Source organism: Puma concolor, chromosome A1 (assembly GCF_028749965.1).
Source record: "Puma concolor isolate L17-30 chromosome A1, mPumCon1.1.hap2, whole genome shotgun sequence".
In the NCBI taxonomy this organism is placed as follows: Eukaryota; Metazoa; Chordata; class Mammalia; order Carnivora; family Felidae; genus Puma; species Puma concolor.
This window is the reverse complement of record NC_141667.1, coordinates 66,284,069-66,305,350: the sequence shown is the minus strand read 5'-3', so window position 1 is coordinate 66,305,350 and position 21,282 is coordinate 66,284,069. Positions and strand designations below refer to the sequence as shown.

General features: G+C 38.5%; 1 protein-coding gene across 3 annotated transcripts in view; it reads right to left on the bottom strand.

Annotated features, from left to right (window-relative positions):
* Positions 1-21,282, bottom strand: part of FAF2 (Fas associated factor family member 2) — a 77,753-nt gene that overhangs the window by 19,666 nt on the left and 36,805 nt on the right. For all 3 annotated transcript variants that reach the window (XR_015240732.1, XM_025924494.2, XM_086676986.1), the window contains exon 2: positions 12,133-12,201. Coding sequence is in view for 2 of the 3 variants with exons in the window: in XM_025924494.2 (XP_025780279.1) it covers positions 12,133-12,201 (69 nt within the window). In the remaining variant the exon portion in view is untranslated. The remainder of the gene's footprint in view (positions 1-12,132; positions 12,202-21,282) is intronic.

Here is a 21,282-nt window from a genome sequence, read left to right as displayed (position 1 = left end):
TTTAGTAAGATGTACATACATAAAGATCCTAATATAATCTTGACAGAGGATATTCAGTAAAACGCCTTATTCTCTTATTAACTCTGCCCCAGAAAATGGATACTTGTCCCAGTGTAGTAAAAAATTTCACTGTGTCCAAAAAAAGATCTGGTATTTGGCTCTGGATTCTGGGAGATAATCTATACCTGATAGGGTAGACTGCCACCCCAGAAAGGTCAACCATGGGGTTTAGGGTGGGGACTGTGGGTAATGCAGTATCAGTTGACCTGGAGACTGAGTTCAATCATAGGTAATCAATCAAAAACAATTATACTGTGTAAATAAGACCCAATGAAAACTCTGGACACTGAAGCTGAGGTAAGCTTCCCTGACTGGCAATACTTCATGCATAATGTCACAAATCTTTGCCAGAAGGATAATGCATTCTGACTGCATGAAAGAGGAATACTGAAGCTTTGTGCTTAGAACTCAACATTGCCTTATAGATCTCTTCCTTTAGCTGATTTTAATCTATACCCTTTCCCTACAATAAATCGTAACCATGAGTATAATAGCTTTTAGTTAACTCTTCTAGTGAATTATCAAACCTGAGAGTGGTTTTGGGAAACTACAGTTGCTGTAAGAAGTGAGGACTTGAGTGTTCTCTCACCGTGATAGTTGGCTTTAAATTTTGCAGTGTGGCTAACGCCAGGCAGTTCTCTAAGTTTTCATATTTTCAAGTATAAAGGCACAATTCGATGTGGAAAAAACAGTCTATCAACAAATGATGCTGGGACAACTGGACGCTAACATGCAAAAGAATGAACTTGAACCCTTAAATCATATTATACACACAAATTAACTCAAAACACATCAAAGACGTAAATGTAAGAGCTGAAATTATAAAATTCTTAAAAGAAGACATAGGTGAAAATCTTCATGACCCTGGATTAGGCAATTGTTCCTTAGATATGATGGTAAAAACACAAACAACAAAAGAAAAACATTAGATAAACTGGGACTTCCATCAAAACTGAAAACGTTTGGGGCACCTGGCTGGCTCAGTTGGAAAAGCATGTTGACTCTTGAACTCAGGGCTGGGAGTTCAAGCTCCACATTGGGCATGGAGCTTACTTTAAAAGCAAAACAACAAAAAAACTGAAAACTTTTGTGCATCAAAGGACACTATCAAAAGAGTCAAAAGGCAACCCACAGAATAGGAGAAAAGATTTACAAATCATATATCTGATAAGAGTGTAGCATCTAGAATATATTAAGAACCCTTACAACTCATCATCAAAAAGATAATAACCCAATTTAAAAATGGGCAAAAGACTTGAATAGATGCTCTCCAAAGATGATTTACAAACAACCAACAAACGCGTGAAAAGATGCTCTATCATCATTAGCCATTAGAAAAATGCAAACCAAAACCACAAGATACTATTTCACACCCACTAAAAGGCTATCATATGAAAGACAGATATTGGGGTGCCTGGATGGCTCAGTCAGTTAAGCGTCCGACTTCGGCTCAGGTCGTGATCTCACAGTTCGTGAGTTCAAGCCCTGCAATGGGCTCTGTGCTGACAGCTCGGAGCCTGGAGCCTGCTTCGAATTCTGTGTCTCCCTCTCTCTGTTCCTCCCCCCCTCATGCTCTGTCTCTCTCTCCCTCCTTCAAAAATAAATAAAAACATTAAAAAAATAAAATTTTAAAAGACAGATATTAACAAATGTTGGTGACATGTGGAGAAACTGGACCCCTTATCCACTACTACTGGAATGTAAAATAGTGTAGCCTCTTTGGAAAGAGTCTGGCAGTTCTTCAAAAGGTTAAACATAGAGTTGTCATAGGAGCCAGCAATTCTACTCCTAGCTATACACCCAAGAGACATGAAAACATACATCTCCACAAAAACTTGCACACTAACGTTCCCTGCAACATTACTGATAATAGATTAAAGTGGGAACAGTCCAAGCGTTTATCAACTAATGAATGAAGATACTGTGGTATATTCATACAAAGGAATATGATTTGACAATAAAAAGGAATGAAGTACTGATACACACCATGACGTGGATAAATCTTGAAAACATAATGCTGAGTGAAATAAGCCAGATACAAAAGGACAAATACTGTCTGATGCCTCTTACATCAGGTATCTAAAATAGTCAAATTTTATAAAGATAAAATGTGGAATTGTGGTTACCAGAGGCAGGGAAAGGAGACAATGGGAAATAATCGTTTAATGGGTACAGAGTTTCAATTTGGGAAGATGAAAAAATTCTGAAAACATAGTGGTAATGGCTGCACAATAATGTACTTAATGCAACAAAATTGTAATCTTAAAATGATTAAAATGGTAAACTTTTGCAATCCCTATCAATATAACACCAGCATTCTTCAAAGAACTAAAACAATTCTAAAATTTGTATGGATCCAGAAAAACCCTGAATAGGCAAAGCAATCTTGAAAATGAAAACCGAAGCTGGATGCGTCACAATGTCTCACTTCAAGATGTATTACAAAGCTGTAATCATCAAGACAGTATGGTACTGGCACAAAAACAGACACTCAGATCAACGGAACACAATACAGAACACAGAAATAGATCCACAAACGTATGGCCAACTAATCTTTGACAAACCAGGAAGGAATATCCAATGGAAGAAAGACAGTCTCTTCAGCAAGTGGTGCTGGGAAAACTGGACAGCAACATGCAGAAAAATGAACCTAGACTACTTTCTTACAACATACACAAAAATAAACTCAAAATGGATAAAAGCTCTAAATGTAAGATAGGAAGCCATGAAAACCCTAGAGGAGAAAGCAGGCAAAAACTTCTTTGACCTCGGCTGCAGCAACTTCTTACTCAACACCTCTCCAGAGGCAAGGGAAACAAACGCAAAAATGAACTATTGGGACCTTATCAAAATAAAAAGCGTCTGCACAGCAAAGAAAACAATCAGCAAAACTAAAAGGCAATCGACAGAATGGGAAAAGATATTTGCAAATGACCTGTCAGATAAAGGGTTAGTATCCAAAATCTATAAAGAACTTCTCAAATTCAACACCCAAAAAACCAAATAATCCAGTGAAGAAACTGGCCAAAGAAATGAAGAGACGCTTCTCCAAAGAAGACATCCAGATGGCCAACTGACACATGAAATGATGCTCAACATCACTCATCATCAGGGAAATGCAAATCAAAACCACAATGAGATACCACCTCACACCTGTCAAAATGGCTAACATTAATAACTCAGGCAACAAACAGATGTTGGCGAGGGTGCGGAGAAAGAGGATCTCTTTGCAACTGCTGGTAGGAATGCAAAATGGTGCAGCCACTCTGGAAAACAGTATGGGGGTTCCTCAAAAAATTAAAAATAGAACTACCCTATGACCCAGCAACTGCACTACTGGGTATTTACGCAAGAGATACAGATGCACTGTTTTGAAGGGGCACATACACCCCAATGTTTATAGCAGTGCTATCGACAATAGCCAAAGTATGGAAAGAGCCCAAATGTCCATCAAAAGATGAATGGATAAAGATGTGGTGTGTGTGTGTATGGAGTATACACGGCAATCAATGGAGTATTACACGGCAATCAAAAAGAATGAAATCTTGCCATTTGCAACTACGTGGATGGAAATGGAGGGTATTATGCTAAGGGAAATTAGTCAGAAAAGACAAATATCATATGACTTCACTCATATGAGGACTTTTAGATACAAAACAGATGAACATAAGGGAAGCAAAAAGAATATAAAAACAGGGAGGGGGACAAAACATAAGAGACTCTTAAATATAGAAAACAAGCAGAGGGTTGCTGGAGGGATTGTGAGAGGAGGGGATGGGTAAGGGGCATTAAGAAATCTACTCCTGAAATCACTGTTGCACTATATGCTAACCAACTTGGATATAAATTAAACAATAAACTTAAAAAAAATGGTAAACTTTTATGTTATGTACATTTTACCACAATACAAAAAAAGGCATGCAGTACGGATACATGCTACAACATGAATGAATCTTGACAATATTATCTTAAGTAAAAGAAGCCAGTCACAAAAGACCACATACTAGGATTCCATTCATATGGAAGTACAGAAAAGGGAAATCTATAAATGGAAAGTAGATGAGTAGTTGCTTAGGGGCAGGGAGGGATAGAAGCAGCAGGGTAATAGCTAAAGGGCATGGGTTATTTTGCGGGGGCGGGGGGGGGGTTCTCAATATTTTAAAACATTTTTGGGAAAATATTTTAAAACTGATGGGGGTAATGGATGCGCAACAATGTGAATATACTAAAAACTACTGAATTTCACATTTGAAATGGGTGAACTGTTTGGTATGTGAATTACATATCAATAATAAAGCTGTTAATTTAAAACTCACAACTAACAACAATTATTGTCAATTATAAATTAGAATTTGCGAACTTATATCTGCCACTGTAAACCTGCCAATTTCCTAATACCTCTTAAAAGCTTTTCTGATGAGTTTGGTGGTGCTTTTAACACATGAAATTATGTATATGGTAAAATGCAACAACATTTGGAAGATCTGTATTAATTCAGTGAACAGTATTTTCCAAATAATGAATGTCTGAAGTAATGAAATCAAGCTACAGTCAAAAATCCTCACAAAGTGCAAGACACATCAACCACTTTTCAGCAGGACCTTGTAGGAGGGGAGTGACAAAGAAAGCACGAGGCCCAGGACAGCAAAGGGGAGACCAGATGTAGTCTTAACACTGATATGAGTCAAGTTAACTGCGAAGTCAACTGCCATGGTGGGAGGACACTCAAGCAGTCCTATGGAGCATTTCACATGCCAAGGAATTGAGAGCCTCGTGTCAACCACCAGCACTACCTTACTAGATGCGTAAACTGGTGCTCGTGGTTTGGCTTTCTAGAGAAGACAACAATACTTAGAGAAGTAATGGGAGGAGAAAGCAGGTGGCCGACACAAGATAGCTCATCTGATAGCTGCTGCCGCCAGTTCCATTTCTGACTCATGATGGCCTTTAAGGAACATTTTATTTTTGGGAAACAGATATGGGGGAAGTTCAACATGTGAAAGGACTAAACATATAACTTAAGAAAAAGATGACTGGGGCGCCTGGGTGGCTCAGTCGGTTAAGCGTCCGACTTCAGCTCAGGTCATGATCTCAGAGTCTGTGAGTTCAAGCCCCACATCGGCTATGTGCTGACAGCTCAGAGCCTGGAGCCTGCTTCAGATTCTGTGTCTCCCTCACTCTCTGCCCCTCCCCTGCTCATGCTCTGTCTCTGTCTCAAAAATAAATAACATTAAAAAAAAAAGAAAGAAAGAAAAAGATGACTGGATCCAGCATCCTGAAGCCCACCTATCCTCAAATATTCTCTCCAAGTCAGGCTCAAGGCACAAAGCCAAAGAGGGGCTAGAGGAGTAGCCAGGGGGCTTCAAGGATGCCGGGGGAGGTAATGAGCTGACTAGATCTTAAAAGTTTTCATCACAAGAATAAAGTCTGTAACTATGTATGTTGACAGATAGTAACCAGGCTTACTGTGGTGATTATTTTGCAATATATAAAAATAATCATGATGTTGTGCAACTGAAACTAATAACATTACATGTCAATTATACTTCAATAAAAAACATTTTTTTAAGTTTACTGAGAGAGAGAGAGAGAGGATGAGAGAAGCAGAGAGAGAGAGGGAGACAGAGAATCCCAAGCAGCCATCCAGGTGCACCAAGAAAAAACATTTTTAATTAAAACAAAAATTAAGACTAGACCTCAAAAAAAGAACTGAAGAAAAGTGATGCCTCTCAGAAAATTGTGTGTGAAAGCGTCTACTAACTACATTAAAAAGACCATTCGTAGCATGGCCTGGATGGCTCAGCCAGTTAAGCGTCTGACTCTTGACTTCAGCTCAGGTCATAATCTCACATTTAGTGAGCCAAATTTCTTGATAAACACCTAGCTGTCAACAGTGGTTACTTCTCAGAAATTAGGAATAGAAAGGAGGTGGGGGGTTGGATAGGGATGAAATGTAAGCAGCATCGAGCCCCACACATTGGGCTCTGCACTGACAGTGTGGAGCCTGCTTGGGATACTCTTACTCCCTCTCTCTCTGCCCCTTCCCTGCTTGCACAGGTGTGCATGCATGTGTGTTCTCTCTAAAAATAAACTTAAAAAAAAAAAAAAAAAAGACCGTAAGAAACTTAAAAAAAAAAAAAGTGCAAGACAGATCAATAGATTTCAACGTAAAAGAGAATGAAAAGTTCCTTGGTATGGTTTCAAATTCCATATTACAACTAACCTTTAAGAAACTTATCACACTATCAAAGAACATCCATGGTTATCTGAAAAGGCTGTTGAAATACTCTTCCCATTTCCAACTATATCTTATGTGAAACTGGATGTTCCTCATATACTTCAAAACTACGCATCATGGAGTGCCTTGGGTGGCTCAATCGGTTAAGCGGTCCACTCTTGATTTTAGTTCAGATCATGATGGTTCATGAGTTTGAGCCCGTAACAGGCTCCCCTTGACAGCATGGAGCCTGCTTAGAATTTTCTCTCCCTCTCTCTCAAAATAAATAAGCTTAAAAAATTTTTTTTTAATTTAAAAATAAGATTATGTATCACAAGAGATCAGAGGCAGAAGCAGATAAGAAAATCTAGTTTTTTTCTTTATTTTTTACTTATTTTTAATGTTTGTTTATTTTTGAGACAGAGTGCAAGCGGGGGAGGGGCAGAGAGAGAGGGACACACAGAATCTGAAACAGGCTCCAGGATCTGAGCTGTCAGCACAGAGCTCAAACCCACAGACCATGAGATCATGACCTGAGCCAAGGTTGGATGCTCGACTGACTGAGCCACCCAAGCGTCACAGTTTTTTTCTCTATTAAGCCAAACATTAAAGAGATTTGCAAAAATTTATGTTAACATGTAATGAGTTTATTATTTTTAAGATGAACTAAAAAATTTTTGTTTTAATTTGTAATATGTTAATATATCAACTGATATAACCCATATATAAAAAGAAGCTCTATGGAGGTTCCCAATAATTTTTTTTTTTAAGCTTACTTATTTTGAAAGAGAGAGTCACAGAGAGAGCACGTGCACAAGTGGGGGTGGGGCACAGAGGGAGAACAGAGGATGGAGACGGGCTCTGTGCTGACAGCAGAGAGCCTGATGTGGGGCTCAAACTCACTAACTATGAGATCATGACCTGAGCCCAAGTCAGACACTTGACTGACTGAGCCACCTAGGTGTCCTGATTCCCAATAATTCTTTTTTTTTTCATGTTTATTTATTTTTGAAAGTCAGAGAGACCATGAGCGGGGGAGGGGCAGAGATAGAGGAAGACACAGAATCTAAAGAAGGCTCCAGCCTCTGAGCTGTCAGCACAGAGCCCAATGCAGGGCTCGAACCCATGAACCATGAGATCCTGACCTGAGCCGAAGTTGGATGTCTAACCAACTGAGCCACCCAGGCACCCCCAGGTTCCCAATAATTCTTAAGTATAAAGAGTGACACCACAAAGTCTGAGAACCTCTGGTTTATTTCGGGGAAAATATAGAGTTTTAGGCATAAAAGTATGTGGAAACAAATAAAAAATTGTTAATATCACTATGTTGGAGATTTAGGACTAAAAGATTGCAGTAGGAAAGTGATCCGAATGGGATTTTTTTTTTTCATATTTCATCTTAGGCTTTAAACTTTTTAAAACCAGATTTTAATATAGTTCATGTATTATTTTTATGAGTTACCGAAACAGATTTAAGTGAAAAAAGCTGTAAAGGTGGCATAATCCCACCTGTGTAACAAGAAAATTATACTTCAATTTATGTAGTCATCTAAATGCATATAAAAAGTCTGAAAGGTGGGGCATTTGGTGGTTCAGTCAGCTAAGTGTATGACTTTGGCTTAGGTCATGATCTCACGGTTTGTCGGTTCGAGCCCCACATCAGAATCTGTGCTGACAGCTCAGAGCCTGGAGCCTGCTTCAGATCCTGTCTCTCCCTATCTTTCTCTGCCCTTCCCCAACTTGCGTGCACATGTGTGCATGCGCGCTCTCTCTCCAGTATATAAAAACATTAAAAAAGGGGCGCCTGGGTGGCGCAGTCGGTTAAGCGTCCGACTTCAGCCAGGTCACGATCTCGTGGTCTGTGAGTTCGAGCCCCGCGTCAGGCTCTGGGCTGATGGCTCGGAGCCTGGAGCCTGTTTCCGATTCTGTGTCTCCCTCTCTCTCTGCCCCTCCCCCGTTCATGCTCTGTCTCTCTCTGTCCCAAAAATAAATAAAAACTTTGGAAAAAAAATAATAATAATAAAAATAAAAAAATAAAAACATTAAAAAAAACTTAGAAAGTCTGAAAGGCTATACACTAAAACTTAACACCAGCTATCTAAGAAGTGGTGGAATTAAGGGAGAACAATTACTTCCTTTTTTATTGATTTTTTTTTTTACAGCTTTAATTCTTTACGTTTTTTGGAATTCTTTGTGTGGGTATGCACATGTGCAGTTATTTTTGCAAAAAGCTTCTAATATTTTGATAAGTTGTTTCCTATTAAAAGATGGTTGACATTATACCAGGTAACTGAAAATCAATAAAGAAAAGCAGTGGGGTGGCTGGGTGGCTCAGATGGTTGAGCATCCAACTCTTGATTTTGGCTCAGGTCATAATCTCATGGTTCGTGGGTTCAAGCCCCAGGTCAGGCTCTTCACTGTCAGTGCAGACTGCTTAAGATCCTCTGTCTCCCTCTCTCTCTGCTTCCCCTATTCCCCAAAATAAATAAATATTAAAAAAAAATAAAGAAAAGCAGGGGCAACAGTATTAATACATCAAAGTAGAATTTAAAACAAAAAATATCATCTGATATTAAAAGATATTATAAAAAAGCTCTAACAGCCACTTGTCTTTCTGTGTCAAATAAAGTAATCAAACTATACAAGAGTAAGGAAGTATTTCCCCGAAAATAGACATAAAATGTATTAATGCTTTTTATCTGCACCATGGACTGCCCTTTCACAGCATGTACAAAAAATAAGCATTTCTTTGATATATTTGTTTTTAACACTGGAAAAGCATATACATATATTTCCAGCACATATAAGAAGGTCCAGAAGGACATACATTAAAACATCAAACGTGGTTATCTTAAGTGTGATTACCAAGAACTTTCATTTTCAATTTTATCAACTCTTGTGTTTCAAATTCTGGGAAGACATGTATTATTTTTATAATTAGAAAAAAAAAATCATCAGTAAGAAATAAAGAAATCTATGAAACCACATTCAAGTTCATCATGTCCAGTAGTCTCATTAAGTAAACAGAAAAGAAATAGTAAATTTTAATTATACATGTAATAAGCTTGACTGAATACAGACACAACCTTTATCCAATAAAAACCCACATTCCTTGATAAACATCTAGTTGCCAACAGTGGTTACTTCTCAGAAAGAAGGAACAGAAAGGTAGGGGGTTGGACAGGGATGACATGTAAGCAACTTACACGGGGTTTAAGTTTATCCATATTTGTTTCAAAGAAATTTTAAACAAGTAATGCAAAATGTCTGGCTTTCAGGAGCTGGATGGAAGGTACATGGTTGTTCCCCTTATCTCTGTATTTTCTTTAAGTTTAAAACATTTAATTAAAAAAATATATTTCATAATGTTAATGGAACATTATTAAGCTGTAAGGACCTCGGGGTGCCTGGGTGGCTCAGTCGGTTGAGCGTCCGACTTTGGCTCAGGTCATGATCTTGCGGTTCTTGAGTTTGAGCTCTGTGTTGGACTCTGTGCTGACAGCTCGGAGCCTGGAGCCTGCTTCGGATTCTGTGTCGCCCTCTCTCTCTGCCCCTTTCCCGCTCATGCTCTGTCTCTCTGTGTCTCTCAAAAAATAAACGTTAAAAAAAAAAAACTTTTTTTAAATAAAAAAAAAAGCTGTAAGGACCTCAATAAATACCTACATGAAATAAAATGAAAGACTGATATGAAAAGGTAAACAAAAAACAAAAGAACGAGCTACTACAAACTCCAAATATGTTCCTAAATAACCCTTGGGTCAAAGAAGAAAATCAAAACTTTAACAATGTATTTTCTTCTGAAAATTCAGAGCCTTCAATGCAAGGAAGAATACAAATAAATTAACGAAGCTATAAAAATCAAATGCTAAGAAAAAGAATATGAATCTACAAAAGGGTGAACAGATTTTTCTTAAAAAAATAAAAAAGAAAGAAGAAAATAAGAACTGATAAATACAAGAGCTTCTTATAAACCAAACACATTAAAATAAACCAGTCTCCAGCAAGTCTCATTTTTAAAAAAGAAAATATAATAAAAACAATGAGAGGATAATAGAACAGATACAAAAGAGAGTAGAAAACATGCTACTTTGTATAGCCTATGCTAAAAACCTTGGAAATATCTAAGAAAAAAGCATCTCCTAGGAAAGCTCAACAAGAAACATGTAATGTAGCTAAGAGGTGCCTGGATGGCTCAGTTGGTTAAACATTCAACTCTTGATTTTGGCTCAGGTAATGATCTCACAGTTCATGGGATCAAGCCCCAAGTCAGGCTTCACACTGACAGCATCAAGATTCTCTCCCTCTCCCCTTCCCCGCTCACTCTCTCAAAAATAAAGAAACTTAAAAAAATAAATAAATAAATAAAAAGATGTAACAAAGAAATTGTGAATGATGGGAAAACATGAAAAAGTTAATAGAGAACTGGCAGAAACAAAGTTTCAAGTGCTTTCTTTCAAATCTGCGCTATATATATATACCCTTCTCAATTCATTTTATCAAGCCCGTGATCTAATAAAGCCACCTTATGCTTGAAATAAAAATCTAACAAGGAGATAGCACAAAATTATCATACAGATCATCATTTCCTCTGCCTAAAATGCAGAAAATCCCCCCAAGATTTTCACATTCATCATCCCTTTTCATTATTTGGGTGTCAGCTGAAATACAACCTCCTCAGAAATGCCTTTCTTTACCATCCTATTTATTTTTTAAATGTTTATTTATTTTTGAGAGAGAGAGAGCAAGCAGGGTAAGGGCAGAGAAAGGACAGAGGATCTAAAGCAGGCTCTGCACTGACAGCAGAAAGCCTAATGTGGAGCCTGAATTAACAAACCATAAGATCATGACCTGAGCCAAAGTCGGGGGCTCAACCAACCGAGCTACCCAGCTGCCCCTTCACCACCTTATTTAAAATAACTTCCCAGATCCTGTTACATTTCGTACACTCATCTAATTCACAGCATTTATTACAAATTGAAATTATCTAGAATTTCATGATATCTAGAATTTCATGGGAGTAGGCTATTAGTCTTGTTCTCTGGTATAATTCCAGAGCTTAAAAGTTTGTTGAATAACTAAATATAACTTAGGAATACATTTTCAGAAATCTAGCACCCAATTCAAATAACATACTATAATTAAAACACAGTAATCTCACCAGAGATCATATGAATATACTAAGGTTGGAAGACAATCAGCAGATATTTATCGAGAGTCTATGATGTGCTGGGATCAGTTTTAGATGCTCTTAGGAAGACAGCAGTTAACAAAACCAAATATAAATATTTCTACTTGCATGGAGCTTAAATTCTAGTGATTTGTCTCCAAACAACAACTAACATCACACTCAATAATAAAACATCAGAGGCATTATAGGGTGGACAAGATGTTTGCTATTACCATTATTAACTGACATTGTTAGGACGTTCTAGCAATTCAGTGATCAAGTAACAAAAGATCTATATACTGAAAAAAATCATTGAATTGCAGATGATACAATTACCTAGAAAATCCAAAAAAATAAACTACGAAATATGTAATAAGAAAGTTCACATTAAGGTATCTGGTTACAAACCAAATATATAAAAACCAACTTTTTCCAAAGAGCCACTGAGAAAAAAATAAGAGGGAGGGACACTACACAGAAGGATCTGGTCACCATCTTTTATAAAATTTTATAATAAAGCTTTGATCATAATTTTTATCTTCCCCACAAATCTTTTTAAGATTAAAGAATTATAAATTAAAAAAAATTTTCTATAAAAAGAAAGGATTTCTGTTGTGGAAAAATACATGTCTTTGGTTCACTGTCAAACTAGGGGGAAAAAATAGGCTCAGAATGAATCATACTATACCTCTATGTTCCAGTTATGCTGTTCCAAGGTATGGCGACATTGATCCATAGATTCTATGCCAGTCAGATCCTGAAAAGAAGGAAAAACCAAAAAGTTACTTAGGGAAAAATCATCAGTAAATATGTAGATATTTTTACCCCTAATACTTATGAATGTTGTGGGGAAACTACACTGAAAAGTACTGAAGGTAAATGCTCCAGTATGGTAAAAACTTCACTGTTCAGAATTTATCCAGTCTGTTATAGCAGGTATTACTGCCATAGAACAAAAACATGGAGTTTCTTATCCTTTAAAACCTCAAGGCTTTCAATTAAGATGATTATTGATTAAAATCAATTTCTCCTCTCAAACTGAAGTTTAAAAACTTAAAGATTTTGGGGCACCTGGGTAGTTCAGTAGGTTAGGCGCCCAACTTCAGCTCATGTCATGATTTCACGGTTCGTGGGTTCGAGTCTCATGTGGGGCTCTGTGCTGACAGCTGAGCCTGGAGTCTGCTTCAGATTCTGTGTCTCCTCTCTCTGCCTTTCCCCTGCTCATTCTCACTCTCTCAAAAATACACGTTAAAAAAAAAATTATAAAGATTTCTTCAACCACTAGGTCTAGAAAAATATGTTGAATATTGTTAATGTTCAACAAAAATTCTGTTAATACATAATAATAAAATAATACAAGTTTCCTGCAAAATACCATCCCCTTTTTTTTAGATTTTTTACTATTTTTGAGAGAGACAGAGACAGAGTGCAAGCAGGGGAGGGACAGAGAGAGAGGGAGACACAGAAACCAAAGTAGGCTCCAGGCTCTGAGCTGTCAGCACAGAGCAGGGCTTGCGGGGCTTGAACTTATGAGCCATGAGATCATGACCTGAGCGGAAGTTGGATGCTTAACTGAATGAGTCACCCAGGCACCCCAAATGTCATTTAACCTACTGTCATATAACCTACCTTATAATACGAACTGTGTGTAAACTATTTTCTTTTAATTAAAAAAAATTTGAGAGAGAGCACACATGAGTGGGGGAGGGGCACAAAGGGAGAGAGAGAGAATCCCAAGCAGGCTCCACATTGTCAGCACAGAGTCCGAGGCAGGGCTTGATCCCATGAACTGAGAGATCATGACCTGAGCCGAGGTCAAGAGTCAGACACTTAACTGAGCCACCCAGGTGCCCCAAAACATTTTATTAAAAAAAGTCTGTTGGGGCACCTGGGTGGCTCAGTCAGTTGGGCGTCCGACTTTGGCTCAGGTCATGATCTCACAGTCCGTGAGTTCGAGCCCCGCACTGGGCTCTGTGCTGACAGCTTAGAGCCTGGAGCCTGCTTCAAATTCTGTGTCTCCCTTTCTCTCTGTTCCTCCCCCACTCATGCTCTCTCTCTCCATCAAAAATAAATAAAAAACATTAAAAAAAATTTTTTTAATAAAAAAAGTTTGTTACTCATGTTTCCCTATGAAAAGTATTTCCCCTACCCTCTTCTCCTTGGACTATTCTCAGGTTTCACTTTGTTTCTTCTCTGGCTCCTCTTCTACCCCTCTTAAATGGAATTTCCCTATGGATGTGTCCCTGGTTTTTGTCTCTCTATACCTCCCTCCCTGGCAATCTCATATATATATATGTATATATATATATTTAAGAGAGAGTGAGTGGGAGAGAGGGGCAGAAGGAAGGAGGGAGGGAGGGAGGAAGAGAGGGAGGGAGGTTGGGGGGGAGCGAGAGAGAGAGAGAGAGAGAGAGGGAGGGAGAGAGAGAGAGAATATTTTAGGATCCATGCTCAGTGGGGAGTCCAACATGGGGCTCAATCTCAGGACCCCAGCTGAAATCAAGTCGGACGCTCAACTGACTGAGCCACCCAGATGCCCTGGCAATGTCATTTAATCCTTAGACTTCAACCACCCTTTCTACTCAGATGACTCCTAAACAATTTCTGGGCCCGTCATCTCTTCTGACGTTTAGCAGCACATTTCCAATAGCCTATTCAACATTTTCACCCACATGTGGCATCAGTACCTCAAATGCATCATTTAAAACCACTACATATGTTAATGACATTATCACCCTCCAAAATATATAGGCAAAGATGACATCTGGAACCTCAGCTTCATTTTTGAGTATTCTATTCCCTTGAATTCCACACTTCATCAGCAATAAAGTTCTGGCCATTTTCTATATACATCTGTAACCACATTTCCCTTCTCACAGCCAGCATCTTTAATCAACACTTCAAGTGAACTGTCAAAATAATTTTTCTCTCTCCTTCTAACTATTCTTCCTATCATGTATATGTGTGTGCATGCATGTATGTGTATCACTCCTTGGCTCAAAACTTTTCAGTTGATTGGATAATACATTCCAAAATCTTTAGCTTAACATTTAAGTACTCCTATAATGTGGCCCCAGCCTCTCTTTCTAGATTATTTGCTAACTGTTTCCCTTTTGGTGTCCAATACTTAATAAATCTAACAGTTCGTATGTACATCTAATGACCAGAATTTCCACAAAGCTAAATCCTAGACTTTTTTTTGAGGACTAATACAAAAGCCAAATCCATCCATCTATCCTTTCATGTAACAAATGTCTATTGTTACTGTCTATTCTGTGTGTTATTTACTACATCCAAGAGATACGGAGATGATAATGGAGATGATACAGTCTCTATCCTCAAGAAATTTCTCCTAACAACCAGCAAGCAACAGAAGAAAGACACTGATCTCAATCTCACAAAAATGTGATAACATGCACTTCTGAATCAGGAGCCTAAGGTTCTTACATTGATTCTGACCCCATAACCATGGACCAGACACATTTTAACTCTTTAGGATTTAATTCTAAAAGATTTTAGCTCCCTTTATGTGCACCATGAAGGACTTAGTTTGGGCTGGTTGCCCTTTCCAGAGCTTAAAAACAAACAAACAAACACCTAGAAGTCTGGATTAGTTAGGTATGCAATTATTTATTTTTATTTAAAAAAATTTTTTAAAGTTTCTTTATTTGAGAGAGAAACAGATCAAGCAGGGGAGGGGCAGAGAGAGAGGTAAAGAGAATCCCAAGTAGATTCTGCACTGTTAGCACAGAGCCTGATGAGGGAGACTGAACTCAAATTGTGAGTTCATGACCTGAGCCGAAATCAAGAGTCAGAAGCATGGGCTCCTGGGTGGCTCACTCAGTTAAGCGTCAGACTTTGGCTTAACTTAGGTCATGATCTCCTGGTTCTGGGGTTTGAGCCCTGCCCTGGGCTCTGTGCTGACAGCTCAGAGCCTGGAGCCTGCTTCCGATTCTGTTTCCATCTCTCTCTGCTCCTCCCCTGCTCGTGCTCTCTCTCTCTCTCTCTCAAAAAAAAAAAAAAAACGTTTAAAAAAAAAAAAAGAGTCATGCTTAACCGACTGAGGCACCCCTGAAAATTTTCAATGTTTATTTATTTTTGAGAGAGAGAGAGAGAGACAGAATGCAAGCCAGGGAGGGGCAGAGAGAGAGGGAGACAGAATCCGAAGTAGGCTCCAGGCTCTGAGCTGTCAGCACAGAGCCTAATGCAGGGCTTGAATCCACAAATTGCAAGGTCATGACTTGAGCCACAGTCGGATGCTCAACCGACTGAGCCACCCAGGCACCCCAAAATTGTTTACTTTTTAAAAGTCCCACAACAAATTTTGATTTTTTTTTAATGTTTAAAGTACCATGGGGCACCTGGGTGGCTCAGGTGGTTAAGCTTGGTCCAAGACTTGATTTTGGCTCAGGTCATGAACTCACAATTTGAGTTCATGTGAGGTTGAGCATGGAGCCTACTTGGGATTCTCTCTTCCTCTCTGTCCCTTTCCCCCACTCACGTGCTCTCTCTCTCAAAAAAAATTTAAAAAATAATTTAAGACTAAGAAAATAATAAAATACTGTGCAAATTTCAAAACTGAAATTGAAAAGCTCTATTGAGTACCACTGGCTTTGACAGCTCTGACAGTAAGGACTTTAGTTCCTGACCATTCTAGGCCTCTGACCAATTTGGCTGCTGCCTTCTGGCTTATAATAGGCTCCTTCTTAACTTCCAATTTCCTCACAGCCTTCTGCAGAAGACTGCAATGTCCAGGGTTCCCTCCTCTTCTGTACATATTCTCTTTAAGAATTAGACTCTACTTCTGCCTTCTTCTCAGGGTGTAATGGCCACTCAATCTTTAGAAACTAAAATTGTTTTCTCTCTTATGTACCTATTATTTTCTACTTTCTACCATGATTATTTATACTCATTCTATTGCCTTATCAGAGGATACAGGCTCCTTGAGAGCACTGTCTGTGATTCATCTATATATAATGCTCCCCTACTTAACACACAACACAGTAAGGACTTTATAAGTTATAGAAAAAGTTAGTATAAATTAAACAGACCCTTTTTGTATAAGCTTTAATAACTGTTGCTATAAACTGAAACCTTTAGACATTTTCACCAGATCTCAACTGCCTATTAAAACCCTGGGGCTTTAAAATCCCAAACGTTCTGACTACATGTTAAGCTGGCTGTTAAAAACACAAATTTGCAGAATCTTCCTGAAAATTAAGAAGTCAGAGATGGAGATTATTATTTTTTTTTTTTTAAAGCTCCTGAGCTGATTCTAATGCACAGCCAGACTGGGAAATTCACGGTATTGCACAATTCTACGTAGAACCAGAGACTATATTATGTCATTTATTAACTTTAAAAAAAATTTTTAATGTTTATTTTTGAGAGACAGCGAGACAGAGAGCAAATGAGGGGAGGGGCAGAGAGAGGAAGAGAAACAGAATCTGAAGCACACTCTAGGCTCCACACTGTCAGCACAGAGCCTGACACGGTGCTTGAACCCAGGAACTATGAGATCACGACATGAGCCAAAGTTGGCCCCTTAACAGACTGAGCCACCAAGGTGCACCACTTATTAACTTTTTAAAAAAGGAGTTAGAAACATTGCAGGAGAGAACAGAGTAACTGCACATCTTCAATACTGAAACACTTAACCTAATTTACAAGCAAAACTCTTTTGTAAGTGGTGAATCAGGGTAAACTGGATGCCCAAGTGAACAAGCCTGCTTTCAATCACTACTGTTGAGTATTAGAAACATGCACTAGGACTAAGCAATGCTAGACACACCTAGGACAGGTGTAATTTATTCATCTAGCAACAGATGTTCACCAATCCAGTATTCTAGAAATCCAGATACAAATATAATACCTGGTCTCATTCAGTTTACATCCTACTGGAGGCAGACTTACCAAAGCAAACCACACACACAGAGCAAATAAATGAACAAAATTTTAGGGTAGGGGATTCCTTTGGAATAGGTGTTCAAGGAAGGCCTCTACAAGGAGCAAACATTTCAGCAGAAAGCTGATGAAACATTAGGGCCCAGCCATGGAAAAATATGCAGGGAAAGTATCCTAGGCAGCAGGACAACAAATGCAAAAACTCTGAGACAAATGGATATAAGACATTATGCATTTGTCAAAACCCAGAGAACTTTATGGCAGAGTGAATCTTAATGCATGTAAACTTAAAAAAATCGTTTAAAAGGTCAGAAGATCCTAGGATGGAATACAGTCTGTGACAAAAGAATTTAATTGTATTATAAATATATGAAACAACCTCTTTGAAGAGGGTGAAGGGGAGAGTTGCTGACCTAACTGTGGAAATGAGTGGGGTCTGAAAGGCTAAAGGCAAAAGAAACCGCACGTAAGTGCAATCTCTAGCTGATAAAGTTGTTTGCCATGGGGTATGAGTTCTGAAGCCACTAAATCTATATACATATACTGGAACTGAAAAATTAAGTAAACAGATGTGGGGTGGGGGGAGACAGTTTTCTCTGTGATGAGGTGGGAAGTTACAGATAACCAAGGGGAGAAGGCTAGAATGATCCATGTGGTAATGGATTAGAGTTGGGAGACATCTGAATCAACTCATGTTTAGCCTAATATAGAATGGTTACAGAGAGAAGCAGATAACTGAGTATATACACATGTATGTCCCTGTTCCATCAGCTGAGAGGGCCCAGAGGCAACAACACACATTCCAGTAAGTAGCAAGCACACATAATGCTCAGATTTTGGTTGCTAATACTATTCTCCAAAAAAAGGAACCAGGCTCCTTAGAGAAAGAGATGATCTTAGGACTGGGGCAGGAAATATATAGGATGACCTCAGAGAATTTCATAGTGCCAGAAAGTAAGGAAGTGCTCAAAAGAACCCCACAATGATGGGGGTATATAAAGAGATACAGGAATCAACCCAAATAGCTCCCAGTGGCCAAAGATGATACAATTTGAATAACAAAATAAAGTAGTAATGGATTATAATCCTGAATACAAACTAAATATCCATGAGTCCATATAAATACATAATTGAATAAATAAATGGGGGAGAGTAGACAAACAGCCTATGCAGAACAACTCCAAATAATTGTGTGGATACTATCCCTTCAAGGAGGTGGAACATAATTCTCTACTCAAGTGTGAGCTGTGTGCAGTAACTTCTTTCCAAAGAGTATGGTATGGAAAAGAACGGGAAAACATTAACTTTATAGTGGGGAAACCCAACAGACACTACCTCAACCAGGTGATCAAGGTCAATGTCAATGGTGATAAATCCTGGTGACAGTATGCATCCTTGATAAGATGTAATAAAAAAGCATTTTACCTTTGTGTTCTTCCTTCCAAAAATCCATAACCCTAGCCTAATCATGAAAAAAACATCAGGCAAATCCCAATCTAGGGGCATTCTACAAAATACCTGACCAGTACTCCCAAAAACTCTCAAGGTCATCAAAAACAAGGAAAGTCTAAGAAGCTGTGGCAGCCAAGAGGAGCCCAAGCAATTTGCCTACTAAGTGTAATGTGATATCCTAGATGGGATCCTGGAACAGAAACACATTAGGGGGCACCTGGGTGGCTCAGTCAGTTAAGCATCACACTCTTGGTTTTGGCTCAGGTCATGATCTTGCGGCTCTGGTTTCAGGGGTTCGAGCCCTACATCGGGCCCTGCACTGGCAGCACAGAAATCTGCTCGGGATTCATTCTCTCTCTCTCTCTCTCTCTCTCTCTCTCTCTCTCTCTCTGTTTCTCTCTCTCCCCCCCTCCTTGACTTGTGCTGTATCTGTCTCTCCCAAATTTAATAAATGAACTTAAAGAAAAAAAAACAAACTTTAAGAAAACATCAAAAACTAAGGAAATCAGACTGAAGTATGAACTTTAGTTGATAATAACGTATCACTGTTGGTTCAGTAAGTGTAACAAAGGCATGAAATAATAATGTAAGAATGTTGATAAGGAACACCCAGTGCAGAAAATATGGGAAGTTTGTGTACTATTTTTAAAACTTTTCTGTAAATCTAAGTAGCAAGTTTACTTGAAAATGTTTAAAAAACAAAAGTAGGGGACACTTCTGAGACAGAATGAACTTAGCAAGTTAGCAGATAATGTCTGAGAAGTAGGCAAGGAAGAGAACATTCATCTAGGACGGTGCTTCTCAGCCTAACTTGCGTATCAGAAGTACCTGAGAGGAATCTACAGATGCCTAGACCTCTACCCCAAGCAATTTAATCAGACTCTCTGAAAATGTTAACTTAGGCATAAATTTTTTCCTAGGGGAGTGAGAACTTTCAGGTGATTCTACTGTACAGGATTGAGAATCACCAATGAAGAGCTTTAATTCTAAATTCAATGGGAGTGTCATTCTGTCTGTGAGAAGCATTAATTGCAGAGGGAATGAAAGAGAACAAGACACCAGCTAGGAGACTATACAGATGTCTGTGAGAAAGAGAATGGTAGTTTACGATGGTAGCAGTGAAGAGGGAAAGAAGAGGACAGATTTAGGGTATATTGTTAAAGCTAGAGCCAAAAGGACCGAATGATAAATATGTGGGGGTGGAAGAGAAATACTAAGATGAACCCAAGCTTCAGTGGAGGGATGATTGTGTTATTTACTAAGAATGAGGAAAACTGTTGATATAATTTTGTACATCTTTTTGAGAATCATTTACTTCTGGTAAAGCAAAGTGTTTAAAAAAAGATTAGGGGAAAAAGTAGAAACACACTGCCAAAGATGAATGCACTCTATGCTTAGATGTATCATATGGGAATGGACCACCTGATCGCAATGCCAGCCAGCAAGATGGATAGTGATCTATCCAAAGGGCCAAACGCAAAACATGAGGAACTCACTTGCCACCCACTGTCTGAAAACAGTTGCACTCATAGCCTGGATAGGGTTGGCTACCTTTTCTCAGTTTCATATTTTTTTTTCTAAACCTAGGATAAATTAGGCAAAGAAAGTTTAAATACTAGAGAAAGATGGGGAAAAGGGAGGTTTCCCTGTGGTCCCAATCACTACCAATACAACTGGTTTACATTTTAGTATTTCCTTGTAATTCACTGCACTGCAAGAAAAGGATCTGGGATTTTGATTCAACCTCCATTCAAACATTTTAATTATAGATGGAACTGGTTAATGGGCGTTGCTTCTCTTTTCTAAACTGTAAGCATCTTGAGAAGAATCCATTTACTTTTGCTTTCTGATCTTCGTAGGACTCTTCTGGTGTTGTCTTTCCTGACTTGGGAACCAATCCCTCCACTGCTCTCTTTCCACTAATCAGCCCTGCCTCCCACATCACTGCTAACAATCACCGGTTGTGGAGTTTTCTATATTTTCTCTTCTCTGTGAGACACCTCTCTCCTAGATACACAAAATTTTGAGCACTCCTACTTATTTTATCAAGTACTCTCTTATATATTACTCTTCATAACCATTTTAACGGTTATATAATACTGTAATTGGCCAAAACAATTTACATACAGATGTTACAATTGCTTTTGATTTCCCACTATTAAAATAGCACTTTGATGAATATTTCTGTTACAACGTTTCTCTGTATTCAGAATTTCCCCCTTTAGGATCCAATCAAAATTATGATCCAAGGAGTATGCATAATTTTTCAAGTTCCTGATACATATTGCCAAAATCTACTTCGGAAGGACTATTTCAATTTAGGGCTGGTTTCAATGTGAATCAAAAGCTAAGTATGTCTCGAGCCAGTATTCATTCTCATTTCAGTGCCAAAGTGAGTTGTGCAAAGCCAGCTTTGTTCGAACAAAGAATATGGCAGTTTTGGCTGGAGACACTGCATTAGCTTTGTTACCAATTCTTTCGC